The 22,646-nt window shown below is 36.8% G+C and overlaps 4 protein-coding genes, 2 long non-coding RNA genes and 1 pseudogene across 8 annotated transcripts; 1 reads left to right on the top strand and 6 right to left on the bottom strand.

Annotated features, from left to right (window-relative positions):
• Window positions 1–672: 672 nt before the first annotated feature.
• LOC145203644 (uncharacterized) lies at window positions 673–1,782 on the bottom strand. The gene is made up of 3 exons (XR_013853357.1): window positions 1,629–1,782; window positions 1,064–1,198; window positions 673–730 (listed from the first exon to the last, which is right to left on the bottom strand). It is a non-coding gene; the product is annotated as an uncharacterized LOC145203644 (long non-coding RNA).
• Window positions 1,783–4,281: 2,499 nt separating this feature from the next.
• Window positions 4,282–5,011, bottom strand: LOC145205420 (uncharacterized). 2 transcript variants are annotated; one of them, XM_080078141.1, is made up of 3 exons: window positions 4,721–5,011; window positions 4,491–4,644; window positions 4,282–4,360 (listed from the first exon to the last, which is right to left on the bottom strand). In XM_080078141.1, the coding sequence occupies exons 1-2, from the start codon at window positions 4,918–4,920 to the stop codon at window positions 4,494–4,496; spliced, it is 351 nt and encodes a 116-aa protein (XP_079934267.1). In that variant the 5' UTR covers window positions 4,921–5,011; the 3' UTR covers window positions 4,282–4,360; window positions 4,491–4,493. The 2 variants fall into 2 exon arrangements, with proteins under 2 accessions (XP_079934267.1, XP_079934268.1); XM_080078142.1 differs by having other exon boundaries at window positions 4,491–4,638.
• A 774-nt stretch (window positions 5,012–5,785) lies between these two features.
• On the top strand, window positions 5,786–8,151 carry LOC145205527 (uncharacterized; annotated as a pseudogene).
• Window positions 8,152–8,741: 590 nt separating this feature from the next.
• On the bottom strand, window positions 8,742–9,323 carry LOC145205723 (uncharacterized). Its single transcript, XR_013853706.1, has 3 exons — window positions 9,275–9,323; window positions 8,921–9,086; window positions 8,742–8,794 (listed from the first exon to the last, which is right to left on the bottom strand). It is a non-coding gene; the product is annotated as an uncharacterized LOC145205723 (long non-coding RNA).
• Window positions 9,324–15,421: 6,098 nt separating this feature from the next.
• On the bottom strand, window positions 15,422–16,134 carry LOC145205173 (uncharacterized). Its single transcript, XM_080077835.1, has 3 exons — window positions 15,899–16,134; window positions 15,651–15,816; window positions 15,422–15,508 (listed from the first exon to the last, which is right to left on the bottom strand). Exons 1-2 carry the CDS (start codon window positions 16,105–16,107, stop codon window positions 15,654–15,656), a joined length of 372 nt encoding a protein of 123 aa, XP_079933961.1. The 5' UTR covers window positions 16,108–16,134; the 3' UTR covers window positions 15,422–15,508; window positions 15,651–15,653.
• Window positions 16,135–17,791: 1,657 nt separating this feature from the next.
• LOC145205193 (uncharacterized) lies at window positions 17,792–19,418 on the bottom strand. Its single transcript, XM_080077853.1, has 5 exons — window positions 19,128–19,418; window positions 18,928–19,045; window positions 18,577–18,832; window positions 18,334–18,514; window positions 17,792–18,169 (listed from the first exon to the last, which is right to left on the bottom strand). Exons 1-5 carry the CDS (start codon window positions 19,312–19,314, stop codon window positions 17,967–17,969), a joined length of 945 nt encoding a protein of 314 aa, XP_079933979.1. The 5' UTR covers window positions 19,315–19,418; the 3' UTR covers window positions 17,792–17,966.
• On the bottom strand, window positions 19,341–22,539 carry LOC145205192 (uncharacterized). Of its 2 annotated transcripts, none has more exons than XM_080077851.1 (2): window positions 20,483–22,539; window positions 19,341–20,400 (listed from the first exon to the last, which is right to left on the bottom strand). In XM_080077851.1, the coding sequence occupies exons 1-2, from the start codon at window positions 21,685–21,687 to the stop codon at window positions 19,446–19,448; spliced, it is 2,160 nt and encodes a 719-aa protein (XP_079933977.1). In that variant the 5' UTR covers window positions 21,688–22,539; the 3' UTR covers window positions 19,341–19,445. The 2 variants fall into 2 exon arrangements, with proteins under 2 accessions (XP_079933977.1, XP_079933978.1); XM_080077852.1 differs by having other exon boundaries at window positions 20,286–20,396.
• Window positions 22,540–22,646: the final 107 nt, after the last annotated feature.

Here is a 22,646-nt window from a genome sequence, read left to right as displayed (position 1 = left end):
TATGCCGGTAGTTGATTCCAAACCAACAGTTGTTTTAATCACTTTGTATTAAACACTCAAACTTTGAGACAATAAAATGTTGGTTTCCTGTTCAAATTGTTACGTAAACGCGACGACTTCTGTTTTTTTATTATTTGCAATCCGAAAACACGACATGTTATGTTGTACAATCGTTTTTTGCATCGTTTGTGCAATAACTAAGTTTGTCTGAGTGGAACCAATGTCTAATGTCCAATACATGCTAAATCACGTCAATTGCAGCAATGTTTAGAAAGTGTGACCTAAATGATACAATACCAAAGTCATTTTATACTGTCATCGAGTATAGCAACTTAAAATGACAACAATGCCTATCCTTCCCACAATATCAGTGCAACAATGACTGTTGCATCGAATTTGCATGCTATTTTGTTAGTTAATTTATAAGCTTACCTTTACAAAATATTGGTTGACCAAGAACTGCTGTTTCTCAATTATTAGGTAACTGTGAGTATTTTTTTTAGATTTATTTTATTTGCATTTTTGACTCATATTGCTTGATATTAAAACGACACTTTCAATTGAGACTTTTTTCATTTCTCAATAACGTGTTGCGTTTTTTTGCCTCTTAGGCCCACTTACTAACACATCTGTCTAAAGTGGAATAAATACAGAAAGTGGTAAACAACATTTTGTCATAACATTTTATTCGCTGTGATGAACAATCTTTACAGCATTCCTGGATTTCAGTCTAAAAAACAAAAATGCTGATTGTTTTTAGAAAACAAATATGATGGCATTTGTGATAAAATTTTGTATTTTTATTGATTTTTGTAATTTTATTAAGTTAATATTAACAAATATTTCCTGAACGTTAAAAGTTTTCTTTACTCTATTAGACTAGACAACGACACTGAAGATGCCCAATATTAGATGAAAGATGAGTAGCCTAAGTTGTATATTTGAACACAGTGGACCACTTTAGCTTAATCAGAGTGTGCGATTTGTTAGTTAGTTTTATGCTTGTTTTACAACTATTTACAAACCAACTAAAACATGTGAAAATTCATAAACATGTTTGTACCTAATTTAAAAGTCTTTTAAGCCTCTCTGGATCATTTCGGTTTCTTGCTGAATTGCGTCCATTAACGCAATGAAATTCGTGTCGCTCAGCAGTTCGTTCATTTCTCCTAAACTCATGTCAGCTAATGATTTGTCTCTGAAAAAAACAAACGTTTAGTGCAGGGGTGTGCAACCTTTTTCACTGTGGGGGCCAAATACATTTACCATGATTAGATGGCGGGCCGCACCAAAAGTTGATTTTACTTGGTTGTATACCAAATATGCTTATATTGAGTTAACAAGTAAAAGTCGCGTTTTTTTATAGACGCATTATTGCCAGGTCGCAGAAAAATACCACCGGGCGCATTAATCTGCACAAAAAATGTGGAATATTTGGACTCATTTGCTAGTAAATTAGAAATTTCCAGCGTCTCCGCGGGCCGCACAACCTTTATCAACGGGCCGCATTTGGCCCGCGGGCCGCAGGTTGCACACCCCTGGTTTAGGGTACTGATTTAAAACTACAAAACATCAGACATAAGTTTAATTCCAATGTAGCAATATATTTAACTTCGAACTTCACTTACCCTAAAATAGACTTCCATGTCTTCACAAGACCCTTCAATTGAGTTGAGTGCTTTACCCACTCTCCTACGATTTGCACCAATGAACTCTGAGTGTCGACGAAAAGTAGAGCGGCAATGATCAGGACTAAAATTTTTTTCATGATTTTTTTTTCTATTATTATCTGTGAAACTAAACAAAAAGCACTAAAATAATGAGGACCGTCATGAAGACCGTTTCGCCTTTCTTATCTTTACCCAATATCTCTCGTATCGTTCTGCTTTTCTCGGTTTGACTTAGCTTAGCACTTTACATACTGAAATCTATTGAACTAAGTTGCATTTTATACCCACTTTTAAACATGAAAGTAAAATTGAACAATAAAACACGGAAGATAAAAGACTTAGGCAGTGGAAAACACGAAATCCCGTTTGGAAATTGAGTTTCATCACGACTTTTATCTCTATTCTTTCATCTCATTGTTGCTGCAATCGTGACAGTTACCAATTCAGCGCATACAATAAGCTCGAATTAAAGTTTCCTTTAAATAAGGAAATGGCATTCGTTTTAAAACAAATATACAAATTATTCAAGAAATATAGTTCTATTTGAACAAGTCAAAACCTGACGATGTCTTCTAAACCAAAACAGCAAAGAAAGGAGCCCCGTTTAACGTTTTCTTACAGCATATGAGGTTTTTGAAACAGACAATCACATTTATGACAAACATGTTTTAGTTTTAACCATGTATTTAAAAGTTTGGTATTTTGTTTGTTTTACACGCTTGTTTCCTTATTTGGCAACGGCGTGCTTATCTCTGTGTTCTTTAAATTTGTGGCACCTACTTGACATATCGTTCATTACTTGGAAGCCCAACGTTTAGAATACCGTAAGCTTGTATTAATGACCTTCTGTTTGTACAGCCAAAATTCGATACATGGCATGGATTGTGATTGGTGTGAAATATAGATGAGAAAATTATTTTTGTACATCTCGTTTTCGCTCAAACACCCAACCAGTGTTCGGTAGCTTTGTGTTTTGTGGTGAGTCAAGTGAGCAAATATTGCAGGGTTCTGACCTTTACAGAATAAGGGAAACAGTTGTTGATATGAGATCTAGTTGTTTAATGAGATAATTGGATTTGGTAAATTCACAAATCCTAAAATGTCTTTTGTTACAACACAAACCCACGTAATATTTCTTTGTCAACATTAATTTTTATCGCATTGACTTTGTATGTTACAATGTTAATTCTATTTCTAACTGTGGCAATTTGTGCATATTCTATCTAGCACAGCGGTTCCCAAACTGGGGTCCGCGGTCCTTTAGGGGTCCGTGAGGCAATTTTGGGGGGACCGCGAAGCGGTTAAAGTAATTCTATAATTCTCATTTGTGCCACTAAATAAGTTTAAATCAAATTAAAATTGAGAATCGACTGTCTCCATTGCCAAACAATAGCCTTTATTGCATGACAACTATCAAAAATGCAATTGTTCGCGCACAATCGTAATGCTTTTGTCTTGTCTGTGATGCCACAAGCTGTTTTTGGATGATTTTTTTGCGCAATTTTGCATAACTAGCTAAAATCCTGCAATCAACTTTCGTTTTATGAAATACACATTTAAGCTTAAGGACCGCGAGCACTCGAAATAATGGAAAAATGACCTTTTTGAACAAAATATGAAAAAGTTTGGGAACCACTGATCTAGCACAATAGGGAAAATTTTCCCTGCAGAAAAATCCACCGCAGTCATTCAGCACATTGTGTGCTTGAAAAAGCGCGTTGGGTCACGATTTTACTCAGTATTGTTCCTACTTGGACTGATCAATACACACATCAACCGATATAGCGCCTATAAGGTGCCTGGCTGAATATCACTTGCATAATCGCCTCACGATATAAATTGATAGAAAAAATGTGTTTCTCCTTTAAGTTGATTTTCCTTTAATTTTATGCATCAGTGATTTAGATTTTATGTATGGATGATTTTGCCACGTTATTACAGAGATTGTGTCAGTGTCTAAATTGTTTGGCTGATGTTTTTGAAGTTAGCTTTCTTATCGACTTGTGTGCTCCATATATATACATGTTTGTCAAATACCTGATTTTCGGCGTACATTGAGTATTTACATGCGATAGCAAGCAGTATGACATAGAAATGTTTGTCTTTTCTGGTTTACTGTAAACTAATCAGTACATAGGTGTTGTGTATTGCTAGCCCTACGTCATTTATTGGTACTTATGGCTATAAGTATCATATACTTGTAATTAAAGTCGGTCAAAAGTAACTGTTAGTATTATTGCGCAAAGGCATCTCCTATATTGATCTTTTCCACGATATTCATGATTTGAAGACACGTTATAAGCAACGCGTTCCTTATGGTCCCGCTTAATTGGATGCAATTTTTGTCAACCGCTGTTTATATATAGTTATATACTGAACAAAGTGCAAATGTATTATGGGTAGTTCAAAGCTTGACTCGAAATTACCCATATTATATTTATAATTTGTTTTTTTGACAATATTGAATGAATGAATTTTTTCATAAGTTACGACATATTTTTTACATTTTGATATTTTTTAGTGCTGAAAAATGAGCGAACGTTTTCGCGTGTAAGGGCAACAAATTTCTATCTCTAAAAATGATATTTAAAGTAAAGCAAACACAGACAAGTTTTGTGCGTTTTTTATTTATATCTTAAAACAAACAATTTTCTGGGTACGGGAACGTTTCTTTGATGGTCCGTTGGTTTCTGCCAAAAAGACATTTACAATTTTTATTGAAAAATGTTTTTTTCCACTTTGGCAAGTAGCTTTATCCACTTTTTCTTTAACTTATCAATTTGACACATTTAACAAAACAAAGCAGAACTTATAATTTACCTTTTACACTTCCAAAAGTTGTTCAATGTCCTCGCTTTCTTTCGTCGAGTAGTCTTCCTGAGCCATGTCTTTCAGCAACTGCATGAAGTCCTCATTGTTCTGTAATTCGTCCAGTTCCTCTTCAGTCATGTCTGCTGGCGATCGATCACTGAAACTTACATAATCATTTTAAGGTTGTCAGTTAAAATGCCAACACAAACGAGTTATATTGAATTTAATTTTCAACTCACACTAAAACGCCGGGCTTTTTAGGCACAAGAGCGGCCCACCTCTTGACCCACTTTTTGGCGCGCCACACCCACTTCTTAATCTTGCGGTAAAATCGACGACGACGTCGGTTGGTTCGTCGGCGGCGTCGCCTGCCCCATGCGTCAGTGTCGACGAGCAGAATAACCACAACGAACAGGGTGAACAGAATAAGTTTGTTCATGATTATTTTTCTCGTCTAAATAGGATCTATTGATCTGTTTCACACAAGACCTTTTTTGATAGGATGGATTTTTACACAGACATTTAGCGTTGTTTGTTTTTTGATTGATTTTATCACGCTACGATGCAAAATAGTTTAAAGTAATTTATATTCTTAAATGTTTAACATTTGCAACTCAAATCTTTATTTCTTGCAAACCATTCTTCTTTGCCCTTCCGCACTCGTCTTTCACATACAATGAAAACTAATCCCTTTCTACTGCTTTTTATACTCGATTTTGGGTCAAATTTAGAATTAAAAACGTTTTTACCACAAAAACACTGACCACAACAGCCCATATTGTGACGGATCACAATGTCCTTGTATTGTTTTCTTCCTTCGACGAATCAATAGAAAAATAAACAATTATAACGCATCTACTGACTTGAATCAGACCCAGACGAAAGCAAAATTAAGTTGTCGAATTTTTTAGACATGTATTGTATTGTTTTATGGTAAAACTACAATTAGGTATAAGGCATGGTTATTTCAAAATAATCACATTCTAAAAGGCAATGCTCGTTAGCTTAAAACTGTTACAACGCCATTTATATTCTTTCCGAAAGGCTTGAAATACCTCTCATATTTATAAATGCGTTGTTACGCTCCATGCATATTAAGCATAAGACCGTATTAAGCATCAGACTTACATTTAATGCCTCGATCGGATCAACAAATAGTGTCAACAGCTGCGTAAACGACTCTCAATTTTAACCGGAAATATATGACTTGAACAACTGACGTACGAAAACTTTCCATAATCGCCTCAAGATATAAATTGTTAGAAAAAATGGGTTTCTCCTTTAAATTGGCTTTCCTTAAAATGCATGCATCAGTGCTTTGGAGTATATGCCTGGGTGATTTTACCATGTTATTTCAGAGGTTATGTCACTGTTTAAGTTGTTTGGATGATATTTTATGATGTTAGCTTCTTCTCTTGTTTGTGAAATAAAAATGAAATATTCTAGACGCACATCAAGCGTTGTTTACATGCTGTGATGCCAAGCAGTACGACATAGAAATGTTTCTCGTTTCTGGTTTACTGTATACTAGTGAGTACATATAGGTGTTGTGTTTAGACCACTGAGCTTCATTTATCACTACGTTGGTGCGAGTTTGCAGCCGCACGATCTTGTTATAGCTGTTTTATGTGTGGTTGGTTGCAATTTGTCGCTTTATAAGAAATTTGTCATGCAAGATATGCCACTATCCTAATGAAGGCGTCTTGTACAGGACTTTGAAACGTCGGTTGTTTACAATAAAACTGCTGGATGTGCAATACTCGGGTAGCCTATAGGTGTTGTGAGATTTAATGGTACTTAAGTATCATATACTCGAAAATAAAATTGTTCAAAATCAGACAATCCAAGTTTGATTTTCCGCTCGGATAAAGATCTTTTCATGAAAAGATGCTAAAATTAGATCTTTGATGACTGTCACAAATATTCTAGACCACCCCATGACAATATCCCGCGAGCCGCGACCCAATTACCACGAATCATGGGCAACCACGGAACGTGACATCTGGGGTCTCGTCCGGGATCTGACTTAAAAACGCGAAGTTGATCACTAACCCCTGTAAGATCGGCAATGGCGTATGTAAACCTCTACGTGGAGGCGGGAAAACAGATAAGGCTCGTTGACGAAGAGCTGCGCAAGCATGTGGAGGAGCAGGTGAAACAGGACCGTGAGAAGGAGGCACATGAACGTGAAGAGCGAAGGGCTAATCGTGAGGCTGAGCAGAAAAGATGTGAGATCGAGCAAAGAAACCTTGAGGCCAAAAGAGAAGAACGGCAAAGAAACCTTGAGGCCGAAAGAGAAGAACGGCAACGAAACCGCGCCATGGGGCACGAACTGGCTATGAAGAAGCTTGAGTTGGAAACGAGGAACCGCCGTAGAGAAAAAACGAACGGGGTGACAACTAATGCAGGCAAGTGTCAAGAGCGACCGACACGCATGTATGAGATAAATGCCGTAGACAGGCAGTTGCTTGCGGCATTTCCGAGGGAAAACAGTGCTATGTCGTCCCAAATTTGTGTGAAGAAGAAAGTAAACGTGGATCGTGTCCACCTGGTGGAAGATGAGCAAGAGCGCATTCCAGGGCCAATGAATAAACGGCTTGTGACAACTTCTGTAGAGAGGACGGAAATCTGCGATTCAGTGGAGCAACACGTCAAATCGCCAGACGAGCAAAATAAGGATTTGTCGCAGGGTCGCATTGAAACGGAAGTGTGGATGTGTGACAAAGAAGAGTCAGGTTCTGTGACACAACAAGCGACGGAGAAGAACGCCACGATTCAAACGAAGACAGGTGGGCAAGACGCAGAGTTGTCGCAGGAGCAGGTCAATATGCAATTACATACAGAAGAGGGAGGCGGGATTGTTGCTTCAATACAAAAGACGACGGAGCAGAGCGCCATATCAAAGACAGTCGTCGATGTGCAAGATCAAGAATTGGTTCAGAATCGCCCTAGTGTTGAGGTGCAAATACTGGGAGAGAAATGTCTATTTCTTCATTGCAACAGGTTCTCGAGGAACCAACTGATGACAGTCTCGTTTTAGCGCCGACCAGTGAGTGCAACGTTCAAAGCCCATTTATCCGTCTCCCGCCGTCCTTGCCAACCCGCCAACAGATGGGACAGCCAATGCAGCCAGGTCAGGCGTACAATTTTCGGAATCATCTTTCCGAGATTCGAAGCCATATCACTTCCGAGGGAATTTCCACACGTTGTTCAGGTACGGAAGTAAGAAGAAGAAAAGCAATGAAAGAAAACATTGGATAGGAAAAGCGATATCTTCAATATGCAAGAGCTTTGACTTTCGGGTGGCACTGACGAATTGTGGGAACATTTGTGGTAGATTGCGCGAGATTTTCTTATTCGAGGAAAATCTCCTTTTAAACACGGGGTTATGTCACAAATATTCTAGACCACCCCATGACAATATCCCGCGACTCAATTACAACGGATAATGGGCAGTGTCGGTTTGTCTAAAATCTATCGTTGCAAGCGCTATTGTGTTGTCATTGTCCTAGTGTGCCAGTTTTTTCGCATCGCCGTTGCCCGTTGCAGTGTTTATTGTTTTATCTATAGGAAATAGTCATAGCGAGTTAACGCCCTTTTCCCCGATCATTGTAACGCATGATATATAAGCGCCCCCATCTAATGTTAATATAACATGGAATGATATAGACTGGAATATAGAAATGTAAAGGGAAAGGATTGCTGCCGATCAGAGTACACGAGCGTTAGCTGTTAAGGAACTTTCGATAGTCAGTCCCAAACTTTTGCGTACCCGTGAAAACGGAACGTGACAGTGACTATCGAAAAGTAATGCAACGAGAGATGACTGGTTTTGACCTGATTCCCCTGACGCGAGATGTATTTAATAAACTTTATCTCTATTTATCTTTACCCCGCTATTCATAATTTGATTTGATACATGATAAAAAAGCAAAGGTTTCTTAATGGTCCCGTTTTAGACTTTAATGGATAAAAAAAAATCGTTGTTTATATACTGAAAAAATTATAAACCTAATACAAAAAACGGAATAATTTAGAGTCATTTGTCAAACTAGTCGTTTTTTTGAAAATATATATCAAGGTTTTGACAATATTAAAGGAATGAATTGGTACATACGACAGATTTTTTTACGTTCTACGAAATTAACAAACGTTTTTTGGTAGTAGAATAGGACAGCAAACTTCTTTCTCTGAAATTATGTTTGAAGTGAAACAAAGACAGACAAGTTTTGTGCTTTTTTATTGATTTATATCTTAAAAGCAATTTTGTTCTGGGTACAGAAACGTTTCTTTGATGGTCAATTGGTTTCTGTCTAAAAAAACATTCAAAATATTTAAAAAAAAAATTTTCGTTCCACTTTGGCAACATGTTTTATCCAGTTTTTCTTTAACTTATCGGTTTGGCACATTCAGAAAAACAAAGCAGAACTATAGTTTACCTTTTACACTTCCAAAAGTTGTTCAATGTCCTCGCTTTCTTCCGCTGAGGAATCTTGCTGCATTTTTATTGCATCCTGAGCCATGTCTTCCAGCAACTGCATGAAATCCTCATTGTTCTGCAATTCGTCCAGTTCCTCTTCAGTCATGTCTGCAGCCGATCGATCCCTGAAACATACACAATCATATTAAGGTTAGAAACACAATTCACGGTTTTAAAGATTCTCACGAGAAACAAACAAGCCAGTATATTTGCATAAAACATGACGTTTCAACAGCAACTTGTATCATTCTCAAATGTGACGGTTATCAGTTAAATCCCAACACGAGCAAGTTTTATTGAATTTTCAACTTACACCAAAACGCCGGGCCTTTTAGGCACGACACCGCCCCACCTCTTGAAGTGCCCCGCCCACTTTTTGACGTGCCCCGCCCACTTTTTAAGCCTGCGATAAAGTGAACGACGGCGTCGGTTGGTTCGTCGGCGGCGTCGCCTGCCCCACGCGTCGGTGTCGACGAGCAGAAGAACCACAACGAGCAGGGTGAACAGAATAAGTTTGTTCATGATTCTTTTTTTCGTCCAAATAGGATCTATTGATCTAAAACATACGATGCATTCTTTCACACAAAACCTTTTAATACGATGACTTTTACAAAGACGTTTAGTTTTTTTTTAGTTTTTTTTAGTTTAAAGTAATTCGTATTTTCAAATGTTCTACAATTGTAACCCAAATCTTTATTTCTTGCAAAACATTCTTCTTTACCCTTCCGCATTCAGCTTCCACATACAATGAAAACTAATCTTTTTCTGCTGCTTTTTATACTCGTTTTTGAGGTCAAATTTTGAATTTTACGACAAACGTTTTTACCACAACAACCCATAGTGTGGCGGGTCACGATATCCTTTTATCGTTTTCTTCCTTCGACGAATCAATGGAAAAAAACAAACAATCCTAACACATTTATTGACTTGAATCAGACCCAGACGAAAGCAAAATTAAGTGGTCGATATTTTTGAAATTGTATTGTTTTGTTTTATGATGAAAATATAGTTAGGTTTAAGGCATGGTATTTTCAAAATAATCACATTCTGAAAGAAAAAGCTGCTTAGTTGAAAACTGTCACAACTCCATTTGAATTATTTTCGATGGGCTTGAAATACTTCTTATATTTATAAGTGCGCTACATAACCGTATTAAGCATCAGACTTGTATTTATGACTCTCTCGTCGGGTCAACAAATGCTGCGTGAACAAGCCATAATTTAATCGGAAATACATGACCTGACCAACTGACATACGAAAACCTTCCATAATCGCCTCACGATATAAATTGTAAGAAAAAATGTGTTTTTCCTTTAAGTTGACTTTCCTTTAATTTTATGCATCAGTGACTTGGAGTTTATGTCTGGGTGATTTTGACCAACGCCCCCAGGGCAAACAGCGGAAAAAAGGCTCCAGCAAACACACAAAACATCGCATATCTTCAGTTCTAGTACAGGTAGAAAGGTGAAATTTCACACCTGTACTAAGTCGAGCATGCAGAATTTAAAAATGCCAAAAAAAATTTTGCCACGAAATTAAAAAAAATTTGGGCCGAAATATCCCGATTTTGGTAACTTAAACTAAAACGGGAAAAATAAAATATTGCTCATTTTTGTGGAAAACCTTTACGTTCCTGAAAATCTAAGTGATATGCGCCAAATTTCGGGGCGACTGGTTAAAAAAATGCAATTTAGTTAAAAAAAATTATGACGTAAAAACGTGGCAGTTTAGGTTTGGCGCTCAAATTTTGGTGTCAAATCCCAACGCATATGAATGAAACTTGCAGAAAATGCAAATAAGGGTCATTACTTTGCACAGAAAAAATATCTACTTAAAAAGACCTAATGGTAAAAATTGATAACCGATTAAATGTTATTACTGCCAAATTACATTTTGGAATAAGTACGATCTTCAGTTTATCTTTGAGAAACGCAAGAAATTGACACTTAAATGCGATGAATCACAGACATATGCAATTATAAGGTATTTAGGCTTCTATATTGTAAAAATCAAAAGAAAACATTGATTCTGAGCGAAATATTAATCATACGAAACTGAATATTGCCATAACGACCAACGCTTGTCCTATTTTGAAGCGGATATTTAGCTATTGTGTTGAAACGGAAAAAATGCCACTGCCATATTCTTTTTCTGCAGAGCATGCCGTTTTCAAAAAGCCCTAAATCGTTATTCTAACTTCGGGGCCACTGCTCCCAATATTCACTTGAAGTTCATAACTCGCGCATATTGCCGGCGTCCAGCTCGCCAGCAAACAATGACGCGCGTCCGATCAAAATGGCCAAAAAGGGTTCACTTTCGACCTCAATATCTCGCGAACCAAACAAAGCTGAACAGAAAAATTCGCACACAATACTTTTCAAGGAATTAACAAACCAACAATGGCACTCGCTTAAAAAATAATCAAAACCACAAATATTAATACGCTTATGAATATGACTGCTCAATGCTCTTAACCACGTTGCGCGGCATAAAAGCCACTGCCATATTCTTTTTCTGCAGGCATGCCGTTTTCAAAAAGCCCTAAATCGTTATTCTAACTTCGGGGCCACAGCTCGCAATATTCACTTGAAGTTCATAACTCGCGCATATTGCCGCCGTCCCGCTCGCCAGCAAACAATGACGAGCGACCGATCAAAATGGCCTAAAAGATATTTTTTTATAGTCTCATATTTTAGTTTGAAACTCATAAATTGTATATTTCGACTTGTTTTTGTGCAAGTTAGGACTTGTTTTTCTGGGTCAATGTTGTTTACTTGCACCTTGACTGAACGTGCGCTGCGTGAGGCGATACCTGCGACGCGCGGTTCTTCTGTTCCGCATCTCCGTGCTTCCGCATCTCAGGCGGTCAAAGTCTCTTAATCACGGGATCCAGCGTTATCTTAAGGACAATGGCAATATTCAGTTTCGTATGATTAATATTTCGCTCAGAATCAATGTTTTCTTTTGATTTTTACAATATAGAAGCCTAAATACCTTATAATTGCATATGTGTGTGATTCATTGCATTTAAGTGTCAATTTCTTGCGTTTCTCAAAGATAAACTGAAGATCGTACTTATTCCAAAATGTAATTTGGCAGTAATAACATTTAATCGGTTATCAATTTTTACCATTAGGTCTTTTTAAGTAGATATTTTTTCTGTGCAAAGTAATGACCCTTATTTGCATTTCCTGCGAGTTTCATTCAAATCCGTTGGGATTTGACCCCAAAATTTGAGTGCCAAACCTAAACTGCCACGTTTTTACGTCATAAATTTTTTTAACTAAATTGCATTTTTTTTACCAGCCGCCCCGAAATTTGGCGCATATCACTTAGATTTTCAGGAACGTAAAGGTTTTCCACAAAAATGAGCAATATTTTATTTTTCCCGTTTTAGTTTAAGTTACCAAAATCGGGATATTTCGGCCCAAAATGTTTTTAATTTTGTGGCAAAATTTTTTTTGGCATTTTTAAATTCTGCATGCTCGACTTAGTACAGGTGTGAAATTTCACCTTTCTACCTGTACTAGAACTGAAGATATGCGATGTTTTGTGTGTTTGCTGGAGCCTTTTTTCCGCTGTTTGCCCTGGGGACGTAGGTGTGATTTTGCCATGTTATTACAGAGGTTATGTGGGTGTTTTCGTTGTTTGGCTGACGTTTTATAAAGTTAGCTTCTTTTTTTGTTTATGAAATAAAAAGGTGATACCCGATTTAGATTAAGTGTTATTTACATGCTGTGATGCCAAGCAGTGGAACATAGAAATGTTTCTTGTTTCTTATTTCTTGTTTACTGTATACTAATGAGTACATAAGTGTTGTGTATTGCTAGCCCTACGACATTTAATGGTACTTATGACTTAAGTATTATATACTCGAAAATAAATTTGGTCAAAAAATTGTGATTTGCCGCTCGGACTAAGAAGGAAAGATGCTGATATTGGACTTTGATCACTATCGATAAGTAATGCAACGAGAGATGACTGGTTTTGATCTGCTTCCCCTTACGCGAGATGCATTTGATATAAACATGTATCGAAAATACGTAAGACTTGTGAGGAAAAGGTAATTTTTTTGCACCAGAAGAGTTAAATTTTCGATCAGCATCTACTACACGTTGTAGATGTAAGGCTAACTTGTATCATCACGTTACGGGACCAACAGCTAAACATTTTTTTAACAAAGCCCCCGCTTACGCATATCCTTTATTAAAAAACCCGTAAAATTCTTGCGGAAGACATTGAAACCGTCCGGGTTCATGACATACCAGTCCGACTGCTGCAAGCTTTGTCTCACACCTGTACTTCCTGAGTAACTTCGTTCTTGGAATATCTGTATCACCGATAAGTGTTGCCTTCTGTCAAAGTATTGTCCCTGAATACCGCCGGGATATGTCTGGGCAAAAAGTAGACTGAACAGATATATACCGGCTTAAGAAAATCGGTTGCTGAAATTTGGCCTTTCATTGACATTTCGCAATTATGATGTAACAAAAAATCAGGTAAAGAAAAATACTCTCAATCGCCGTTTTCTAGACGGAAGGTCTCCCCATTCAATAACGGTTTTTTAAGTCGATTCTGCATGGTAAAGGCAAAAAAGATGCGTAGACTTAGTGAAAGAGACCAAGATTTCTCAACGAGTCTGCGACACTTAATTTCAGCAAAAGCCACACTGTCAAATTTCCCAGAAAACATGGACCAAAACATCATTGGTAAAGCAGAAAAATGGACAGGAAGATTTCCAGCAAACCCATTCAGAAAGTGTGGGGTTTAAAGCAGTGGTTCCCAACCTGGGGTTCGCGGACCCCCAAGGGGTCCGTGAGATGGTTTCAGGGGGTCCGTGGAGGCAAACATTTGTAGTAGCATTAACAACAGTACAATATTTTTAAGTTCTCAAACCGTCTTTACAATCCTGCGTGCCAGTGCTAACTGTTTATCAAACCTTTGGATCAAGAAAACTTGCTTTTAGTGTGATTGTTACCTCCATTGTTACATCACAACACACATGGACAATAGACTTTATAGTGCCTTGTTTCAAGTAATGTGCACCAGAAAACTTATTTCTTTGTTGCATTGGCTGGTTTGACAGAACGCATTGACAGAACTTTATTGAGATTTAAGGACTGTGAAGGTTGATTAAAGTTCTGCCCCTAAAAGGGAAAGTATAATAACGTACAATGCAGGAAACGAATATCACGGCTAAATTACTTTGGGGGTCCGCGGACCTATAAAATTTATAAAAGGGGTCCGTGACTACAAAAAGGTTGGGAACCACTGGTTTAAAGGGACGTTTGGGCGACTAGTTTTCCCCATCTACTGAAACCTAATGTGATGGTTTCCTATAGAATTCCACCGACTCTAGCTAGGATACTCATAAGGTACGGAACCATTACACAATGTAGTTTTCTGACCAACATTCTATTACTGCCGGGTTCTTTTCCATGTGGTCACTGTGCATTGTGTGGCCACTTCGGTAGTCACATGTCTATGGTGGACGCATCCGACAGCCTCACCGCACCTAATGGGTTGTTCACATTAGCGTCCCACCTAACATACAGGAATTTCGGCATTTATGTAGCAACACGCCGAGTTTGCAATGCGCTATATGTTGGCCAGACGAAAAACCGATTTTCCATCCGTCGGAATGGCCATAGATCGGTACGAAAGCTCACCAACAGAACGCGAACGATGATAAAACGGTTTTGGTGCACCACTACGCTATTGAACACGGCGATATATTCGAAGAACGTTTGGACATCGCTGAATGTTTTATGTGCAGTTTGTGCAAAAGCCACCGGTCCATTTAATTTTTTCAGGAAAATGGCCAAATAAAAGTGGTGCAAGCATAAACATCCAAAAATATGGTTCTTCCTAGAGTAAAGTAACATCTATCGCCTTACCCTCCCGTTTGTTCGTACTTGCTGTATTCTATTTATTTACCTTGGCCTATCTTGTCAAGCAATACGTTAACTCTCCCGATGGACTTTTATCGGTCGATAAAAAAACAACCTCCGTTCTCTCCTTCGGGTCCCGCACCTAATGTTTTTTACTTTTTCTTGTCTCTCGCGTTGTGTTTGATCAAAAGTGACCCCTATTTATCTTTACACGATATTCATGATTTGATTTGATACATATTGAAAAGCAACGCTGTCTTAATAGTCCCACGTTAATCTTTAATGGATTCAGTTTTTTTAAATCGTTGTTTATATATAGTCTACCGAAAAATTTATGAACGTAATTTAATAACGTAATAATTTAGAGTAATGTGTCGAACTAGTCGTTTTTTTTTCGACAATATCTGTCAAGTTTTTTACAATATTGAAGGAATGAATTGGTACATACGACAGATTTTTTTTACACTTTGACATTATTTTAGTTTCTGCGAAATTAACGAACGTTTTTGCGTATTAAGGCAACTCACTTCTTCCTCTGAAGTTGATGTTTACAGTTAAACAAAGACAGACAAGTTTTGTGCGTTTTTTATTTATATCTTAAAAGAAATTTTGTTCTGGGTACAGGAACGTTTCTATGATGGTCCGTTGGTTTCTGCCTAAAAAACGTTCAAAATATTAATAAAAAAACCTTTTTTTTCACCTTGGCAAAATCCACTTTTTCTCAACTCATCAGTTTGGCACATTTAGCAAAACAAAGCAGAACTTATTTAACAAAACAAAGAAAAACTTATAATCTACCTTTTACTCTTCCAAAAGTTGTTCAATGTCCTCGCTTTCTTCTGCTGAGGAATCTTCCTGCATTTTCATTGCATCCTGGGCCATGTCTTCCAGCAACTGCATGAAATCCTCATTGTTCTGCAATTCGTCCAGTTCCTCTTCAGTCATGTCTGCCGCCGAATGATCCCTGAAACATACACAATCATATTAAGGTTGTCAGTTCAAATCTCATCGCGAACACGTTTTATTACGTTTAATTTGCAACTTACCCGAAAACGCCGATCCATTTAGACACGTGACGGGCCCACCTCTTGACGTGCCCCGCCCACTTTTTGGCGTGCCCCACCCACTTTTTAACCTTGCGGATAAATCGACGACGGCGGCGGCTGCTACGTCGGCGGCGTCGCCTGCCCCACGCGTCGGTGTCGACGAGCAGAAGAACCACAACGATCAGGGTGAAGAGAATAAGTTTGTTCATGATTTTTCTGGTTTAAATAGGATCTATTGATCTAAAACATACACAGCATTATTTCACATGAGACCTTTTTTGATTCGATGAATTTTTACATTTGGTGTTGTTATTTTCCGACGTTTGGTGTTGTTATTTTTTTAGTCACCTTGCGCAAAACAAGCTAGTTTAAAATAATTCATATTTAGTATGTTCTAGAATTGCAAAAAAAACTCCAAACGTTAGTTCTTGCACAAATTTCTTCTTTATCTTTCCGCATCCTGCTTGCATCCTTCACAATGTAATCTAATTCCCTTCTGCTGCTTTTTATACTCGTTTTGGGGTCAAACTTAGAATTTTACGACAAACGTTTTTTACCACAAGAACTCTGACCAAAACAACGCATATTGTGACTGGTCACGTTTTCTTGTATTGTTTTCTTCCTTCGACGAATCAATAGAAAAACGCTTCCACTGACTTAAAGCACGATCCAATGTCCCTACGAAGCCGGAAAATGGAAGCTAAATGACTCAGAATCGGACGAAAGCAAATTAGTTTGTGACGCTGGTGTTATTTTCCCGTTAAAGCCTTTTGGCATTGTTTTGAAAATTTACCGCATTTAACAGCTGGACTCAAAAATAGTTGTTAAAATGTAAATTAAAATCCAGATGCTTATGTATTTTGTCCAAAACTGGTTAGGTTTCTTATACAAGGAAATTATGCACCATACTTTACAAAATCTCTATAATATGTAGGTAAATGGCATGAAAATCGGCTCTCATTTTGCTTTGTTACTGCTGTGTATTATAAAAGCTTGATTCATGGTGCAATCTCCAATATGCTTTTAGTAATGTATTTTGTATTAAACATGTTGCGGGATATTTTTACAATGTATGTGAAAATAATTTGCTCAACAACGATTGAGGCGTTTAAAAGAAGTTGGCCACGGTTCTGAAACGACCTATATTAAATTATTTCGATGCTACTGCATGTATTGGTGTCCCAATTTGATATTTATTTTAATTTTTGAAACTACATACCTTTATTAACTGAAAAATGTATTTGCATGCTTCACAATTCAATTGGTTCTAAAATATTTGTTAAAAAAAAAATTTTGACCTTAATTCGGTTTTTTCAAAACGATGAATTTGTGGTTTAGAATGACAACAGTTATTTCAAACGTCGTAGTTCTATTTTTACAAAAAAAATATTTGAGAATTGGTAACTTAGACAACTGTCAACTTATTTAAGCAGACAACTGACGATTTTAGGTATTCCGGGCTAAAATATACATGCAATACAGATTGTCTGTATTTGCGAGGTGAAACGAACACTAGCTGTATAACTTCCTTGTCGCATCAAAAAGGAAAAAGTGCGATCCAAAGTTACTCTTAAAAGCAGATAGGTCGTGGTTAAGACGCACGTGAACAAATACCGCACAGATTTTTATCTTGACAATACACACTGAACCGGTAAATGATAATTATCATTCAGAAATTTTAGTGCGGGCCTTAGTCGAAATATCTTCGAGTTTAGTATGGCCCGTAACTTGCTCATCGGAGTTACCCCATAGATTTATCACTGGCGGGAGACAGGAAAGGTAACATCGGCCCATGTTAGATTATCGCTGATTTCCCTTGGTAGGTCCTTATATATGGGCCTAACGTGGAAGTAGCCTGGCCACACATATCCCTGCTTTACACCAAATGCAAAATCCCTGCAGCAATTATTTATTGTCTTTGCAATGACAGTGGTCATACAGTGTATGACATGCACGGTTAGTTAAAGAACGAATATAACAAACAAACGAATAGTTTGAACGGCAGATTGGGGCAAAAGTCGTTTAGGCAGCATTTTGCCAGATGCAACCTTTGCCCCAAACCTAAATTTCATTCCATGTCATTACAGTCTTCACATGGTATGGTGTCTGTGCTGGTATTGCTGTCACTCTCACTTGAATTTTCAATTTTTTTTCTCTTTTGTCTTCTTTCCTCGTGCCCATTCCAATCCCCAACACCAGCCAAAGAAACTTTCACTTCATTTTCAATGTTATCGATTGTTGCATCCTTATAGGATGTGAATTGCAATACCCCTAAGATGAAAAAAATGGTTGGCACTTGGCAGTGTGATTAGTATGGTAAAAGTTATAAATATATATGTTTTAGCATACTTACATAATTTGGTTTGAAATGTAAAGATTATACATCATTTTTGGCAATTATTAAAATTGTACATGATTTTAATTAAGTAACTTACGAGTTAAAAGTGTGTAGACTTGATGTTTTTTAAAAGACTTCTTGGTTGGTTGCCGTTTGTTTCCTAAACCAGACCATGAATAAGTTATGGCCAATTCCTGACTAAAAAACAGCTTTATGAAGCTCCGTATTGTTGATCTTAATGATGCTCTCTCTGTTCGTTTTGCTATATCCTTATAATCCTGCGAATTTTAAAAAGTCAGTTTTTGTGCAGAAATGGTACATAAAATTTTTCACTACATACCGTAACATTCTGCAAAATGTTGTTTAATTCGAACTCGTTTGATGCAGGTTTAAAATCAAAAAATTGTTCGTCATCTTTCATGACCAGCAATGAATCAACTTTTCTTTCTAGTCTTGTTGTTATTCGAGTGAGTTGGTTTAGCTGGGCAGATAGTCTCATTATTTCATGGAGTAGATTCGCTGTTTGTGGCATTGTTGTACTTTTTGCTTTCTGCTTTTTCGGGGCTCTCACACTCTGATCTGGTACCAAAAAGGAACTGAAACAAAAAACATTATTTGGATTTCATTTTGTCAGGTTCATTAGACCTTATACACATTTATGAAATTAGTAATAAAAACATAAAATACATACCGCTCTTGTGAAAGACTATTGTTGCGGACAAGTGGAGGTATGAAGCAATCATTTTGTGAGGTATTTTGTCCCAAACTGTTTTCTTCTTCTGAAGATTCGACGTCACTTAATGCGTATGCTTTTTTCAGGCACCATCATATGATTCCACAAAAAATACACTTTTAAACATACAGATTACATTACTATTAACACATACATACTTGATTGGCATAATATTTTGCATGCATACACTTTCCAGTTTGGTTCAGGAAGAACACAGTCTCGAGCCATCTGCTGTATATCACCTGAATTAGGCCATTTGCACAAGGAGGTATCAACCATCCAACCACAATGAACAATATCAGATGTACCACCATTAGTAAACTTGACACAGACAAAGTTTTTCATTTTGTTTCTTAACTTACACCAAAGTCCTGCAAAACAAATTGGGATGTCACAAATGTTTGTAATGTACACTTACAATAATACAGAACAATGTAAAAACCATAATATAGCAAAACACATATAACGCCACAACCTTATTCAATGGAATGAATGATTTCCATTGCAACAAATCCTTTTTTATAAGGAAGAATAATACATTTACAAATTTTACCACTGGCATTAATAACCTGATATGAATCACTTAAACAGTCAACATTAAACACTCCAACAGCAGAGGAGGGCACAGGTTTCTTGAATAATGTTGTAACATTTCTGTACTTTTTAATAATGAATAAAACATTTGTACCATGCAAGATTATGTCAAATACTTTTGCAATGGTTCCATTAAATTGTATAGTTGAATTAGCAACCGAGTTAGCATATATGATACAGTCAGAATAAAGTCTAAATTTCCGAAAATGTACTGCATTTGAAAACCCAGGCAGTGTAATACCTCCTTCAATAATGCCAGCAGCAGCACCTTTATTAAGTCCAGCAAATTTGCTATGTGTCATAGACAATATATTTTCATTAGAATGAAATGCGTAATAACTGACTTGCTGCAATGGTTTATAACCAGATTTTACATACTTCTTTAACAGACCAAGATAACTTTCAAATACAAAACAGTTTACCAAATCAAGGGATCCATAGTTTTTGTAGTCATCTACCAAATGAACAAGACTATGTACATTATAGGTAACAAAACCTTTGCCATAAATTGTTGTACACTTACTTACAAAGTCATAAAGCAATTTTGAGCATAGATGAAGACTGGTTTCATTAGAGGAAGATGAAAGCAAAATTCTCATGGCAATGAATAAACTTTTTAAGTGCCTATACCTCTTAATTGATATAGTATTTTTACATTTTAATAACACAGCACCAGTATACAGAAGAAATAATCTCAACTCCGATGCTTTCCAATATGGGAGCTCTGATAGATTCCTCATTTTGCGATTAAACTCAACTGGTATATAGTCTTTGTATATTTCTATCCGTTCATTTATAATGGATATGGATGACGATGAAAGCTTGGCTGTGTACTGTCTTAAAATACATATTTATATATATATATATTTAGTTGTTTATCAAGCGTTTTAAAATCCACAACACAAAGTGCAAAATTTACCTTTTCACTCCCTTCCACCAAGACAATAAACGTTTAGTAACCCCTAAACAACATAAGTGCATATAATCCAGGACAAAACATTGTATCATATCCACACCAAAGTCAGCAAGCACAGAAATACCAGTGTGGTGATTTTCGTGAGTATGTGAAACAAAATCCTCATTGGTTCTAAAACTGCCATGACCAAGTAAACAAACATGGTGAGAATAATCATCATATACACCAGTTACTGTACAACGTTCACAGCTATTGTAGGCACAATGCGATTTAATTTTTTTAAGTGAAGATCTTGCTGGAGCATCACAAACAAAAATTCCCTTGCCAGCCATTTGAAACTTTAAGTTATCACAAGAAATGGGATGGGAATGAAGACGTTGGATGTCATTTAGAAAGTCTTTTAGTAAAACTTCTGGATCTGGCATTTCGCGACAAGTTGACTTTTCTGTCGAGAATATACCAATGCATATAGGTCTACTCTTGACTTTGTAAATTGTACACAGTATCGGGTACATTTTAAAGTCTGGTGAATGTTGAAATAAAGGCAACCCATCAATGTTAATCACCAAGGAATACTGAACAGTACCAGAGATGTGATTAAATGTGTTATACAACAAGTCTTTTAAAGAAGACATCCAGTTTCTGAAGTGAACATACTTTCCATGAATCATTGACTTGTATTGAAGGTCTGGCCTTGGTAGTAAGGTATTGAATGACATTGGTAATTTAGTGTGAATAGCATGCAGGCCCTTTAACAACCTTGACACCGAAGTTTTGGGTACATTGACTTCATTAAGAGCCCATGATCTTATTATTTTTGTGATATCAGGATCAGTGTTTGAATGGAAAGGAATGTGCTCTGCTCTTTTTTCAACCAAACCTTCTTCTTGGCAACTGTAAACATGGTCAGAATTAAATGATTCTTCTGAAGCTTGATCTGAGTCTGAGCTTAGTTCAGCTGCTGGTAAAACATTGCAAAAATCAGTTTCGTTATGGGCCTGGGTATTTACACTGGTTGATGGGGATTCACTGGGGTTGCTGCCAATGGCTGACATATGGATATTTTGTATAGTTTTAGTACTCGTACTATCTTCATCACTCTGAAAATCATTTTGTCGCAATGTGTTTTGACGACGAAGCCATTTTTGTTTTCTGGACAGTGCATTATAAGATTTGTAAAATGTTCTTTTACTCTTTGGTCTTCCCATTGCATTAAACACCAAATGTAATAGCAGTAGCAGAAACTTAACTATAAAGAGTAAGTTGGAAAAATGTAGATTAGTCTTGCCAGCAGTTAACGTGGCCTACATTTAAAAGATTTTACATTTTTCATTATACATTCCACAAACCTGCAGCCTTATAGTTTGTTTCATAAAGCAATGTATGCCACAAACTTTAATTAACACCTGGAGCCTAAATCAAATACACTGCGTATTTTATGCACTAACGGACTTCACACAACTTGAATCCACCTAAACACGCGCCACCCGCCAAAACCGAAATCGTTATAGCGAAATCAAGTCCGGTGTCTTGCCAAACTTTTTCAAAAAGATAAAACGTGGGAATAAATGGACTCACAGTGACGAAACCAGCCAACAATTTTAAAATATTTTGCATAGTTTGTGCATGTGTACAGCGAGTGTAAAAACCGCTCTATTGATAAATTATATGCCCCCGCGTTTTATGTATAGGACGTATTATTCTGTAATAAGATACAAATTTAAACAGTAAATTTAATGTAAAGTCATTGATTTGGCAATAAGACAAGATTTCAAAAATACCATGGGCACATCCACAATTTACCCATGGGTTATCGCAGAAAATCATAGAAACAGTTTTCCACAAGATTAACATAGTTTGCAATAACATGAATTAAAATATTGTTTGCTTGTTAAAACATCGTCTCCACAACCTCAAATAAAAAAAATGTGTAAGAACACTCATCTGAGATAATCTCAGATAAACCACTGCTAATTCGAACAGTGACCCAAATCCCTAGTTTGGCCCGGGGATAACTCCGAGATATTTTCTGACTGGGAAGAAAAAATTATGAATATTGTGGTGAGTGCTTAACTGCTTTGCTAAAAGTTGTCGAAATTTTTGAAAATGTACTGTTTTGTTTTATGGTATAAGAATACAGTTAGATATAAAGCATGATTAATTAAAA

The sequence above is a fragment of the Phallusia mammillata genome, chromosome 8 (genome assembly GCF_965637545.1).
Source record: "Phallusia mammillata chromosome 8, kaPhaMamm4.hap1.1, whole genome shotgun sequence".
Taxonomy (NCBI): domain Eukaryota; kingdom Metazoa; phylum Chordata; class Ascidiacea; order Phlebobranchia; family Ascidiidae; genus Phallusia; species Phallusia mammillata.
The sequence above is the reverse complement of the archived record's forward strand: the minus strand, read 5'-3'. Positions and strand labels throughout refer to the sequence as shown.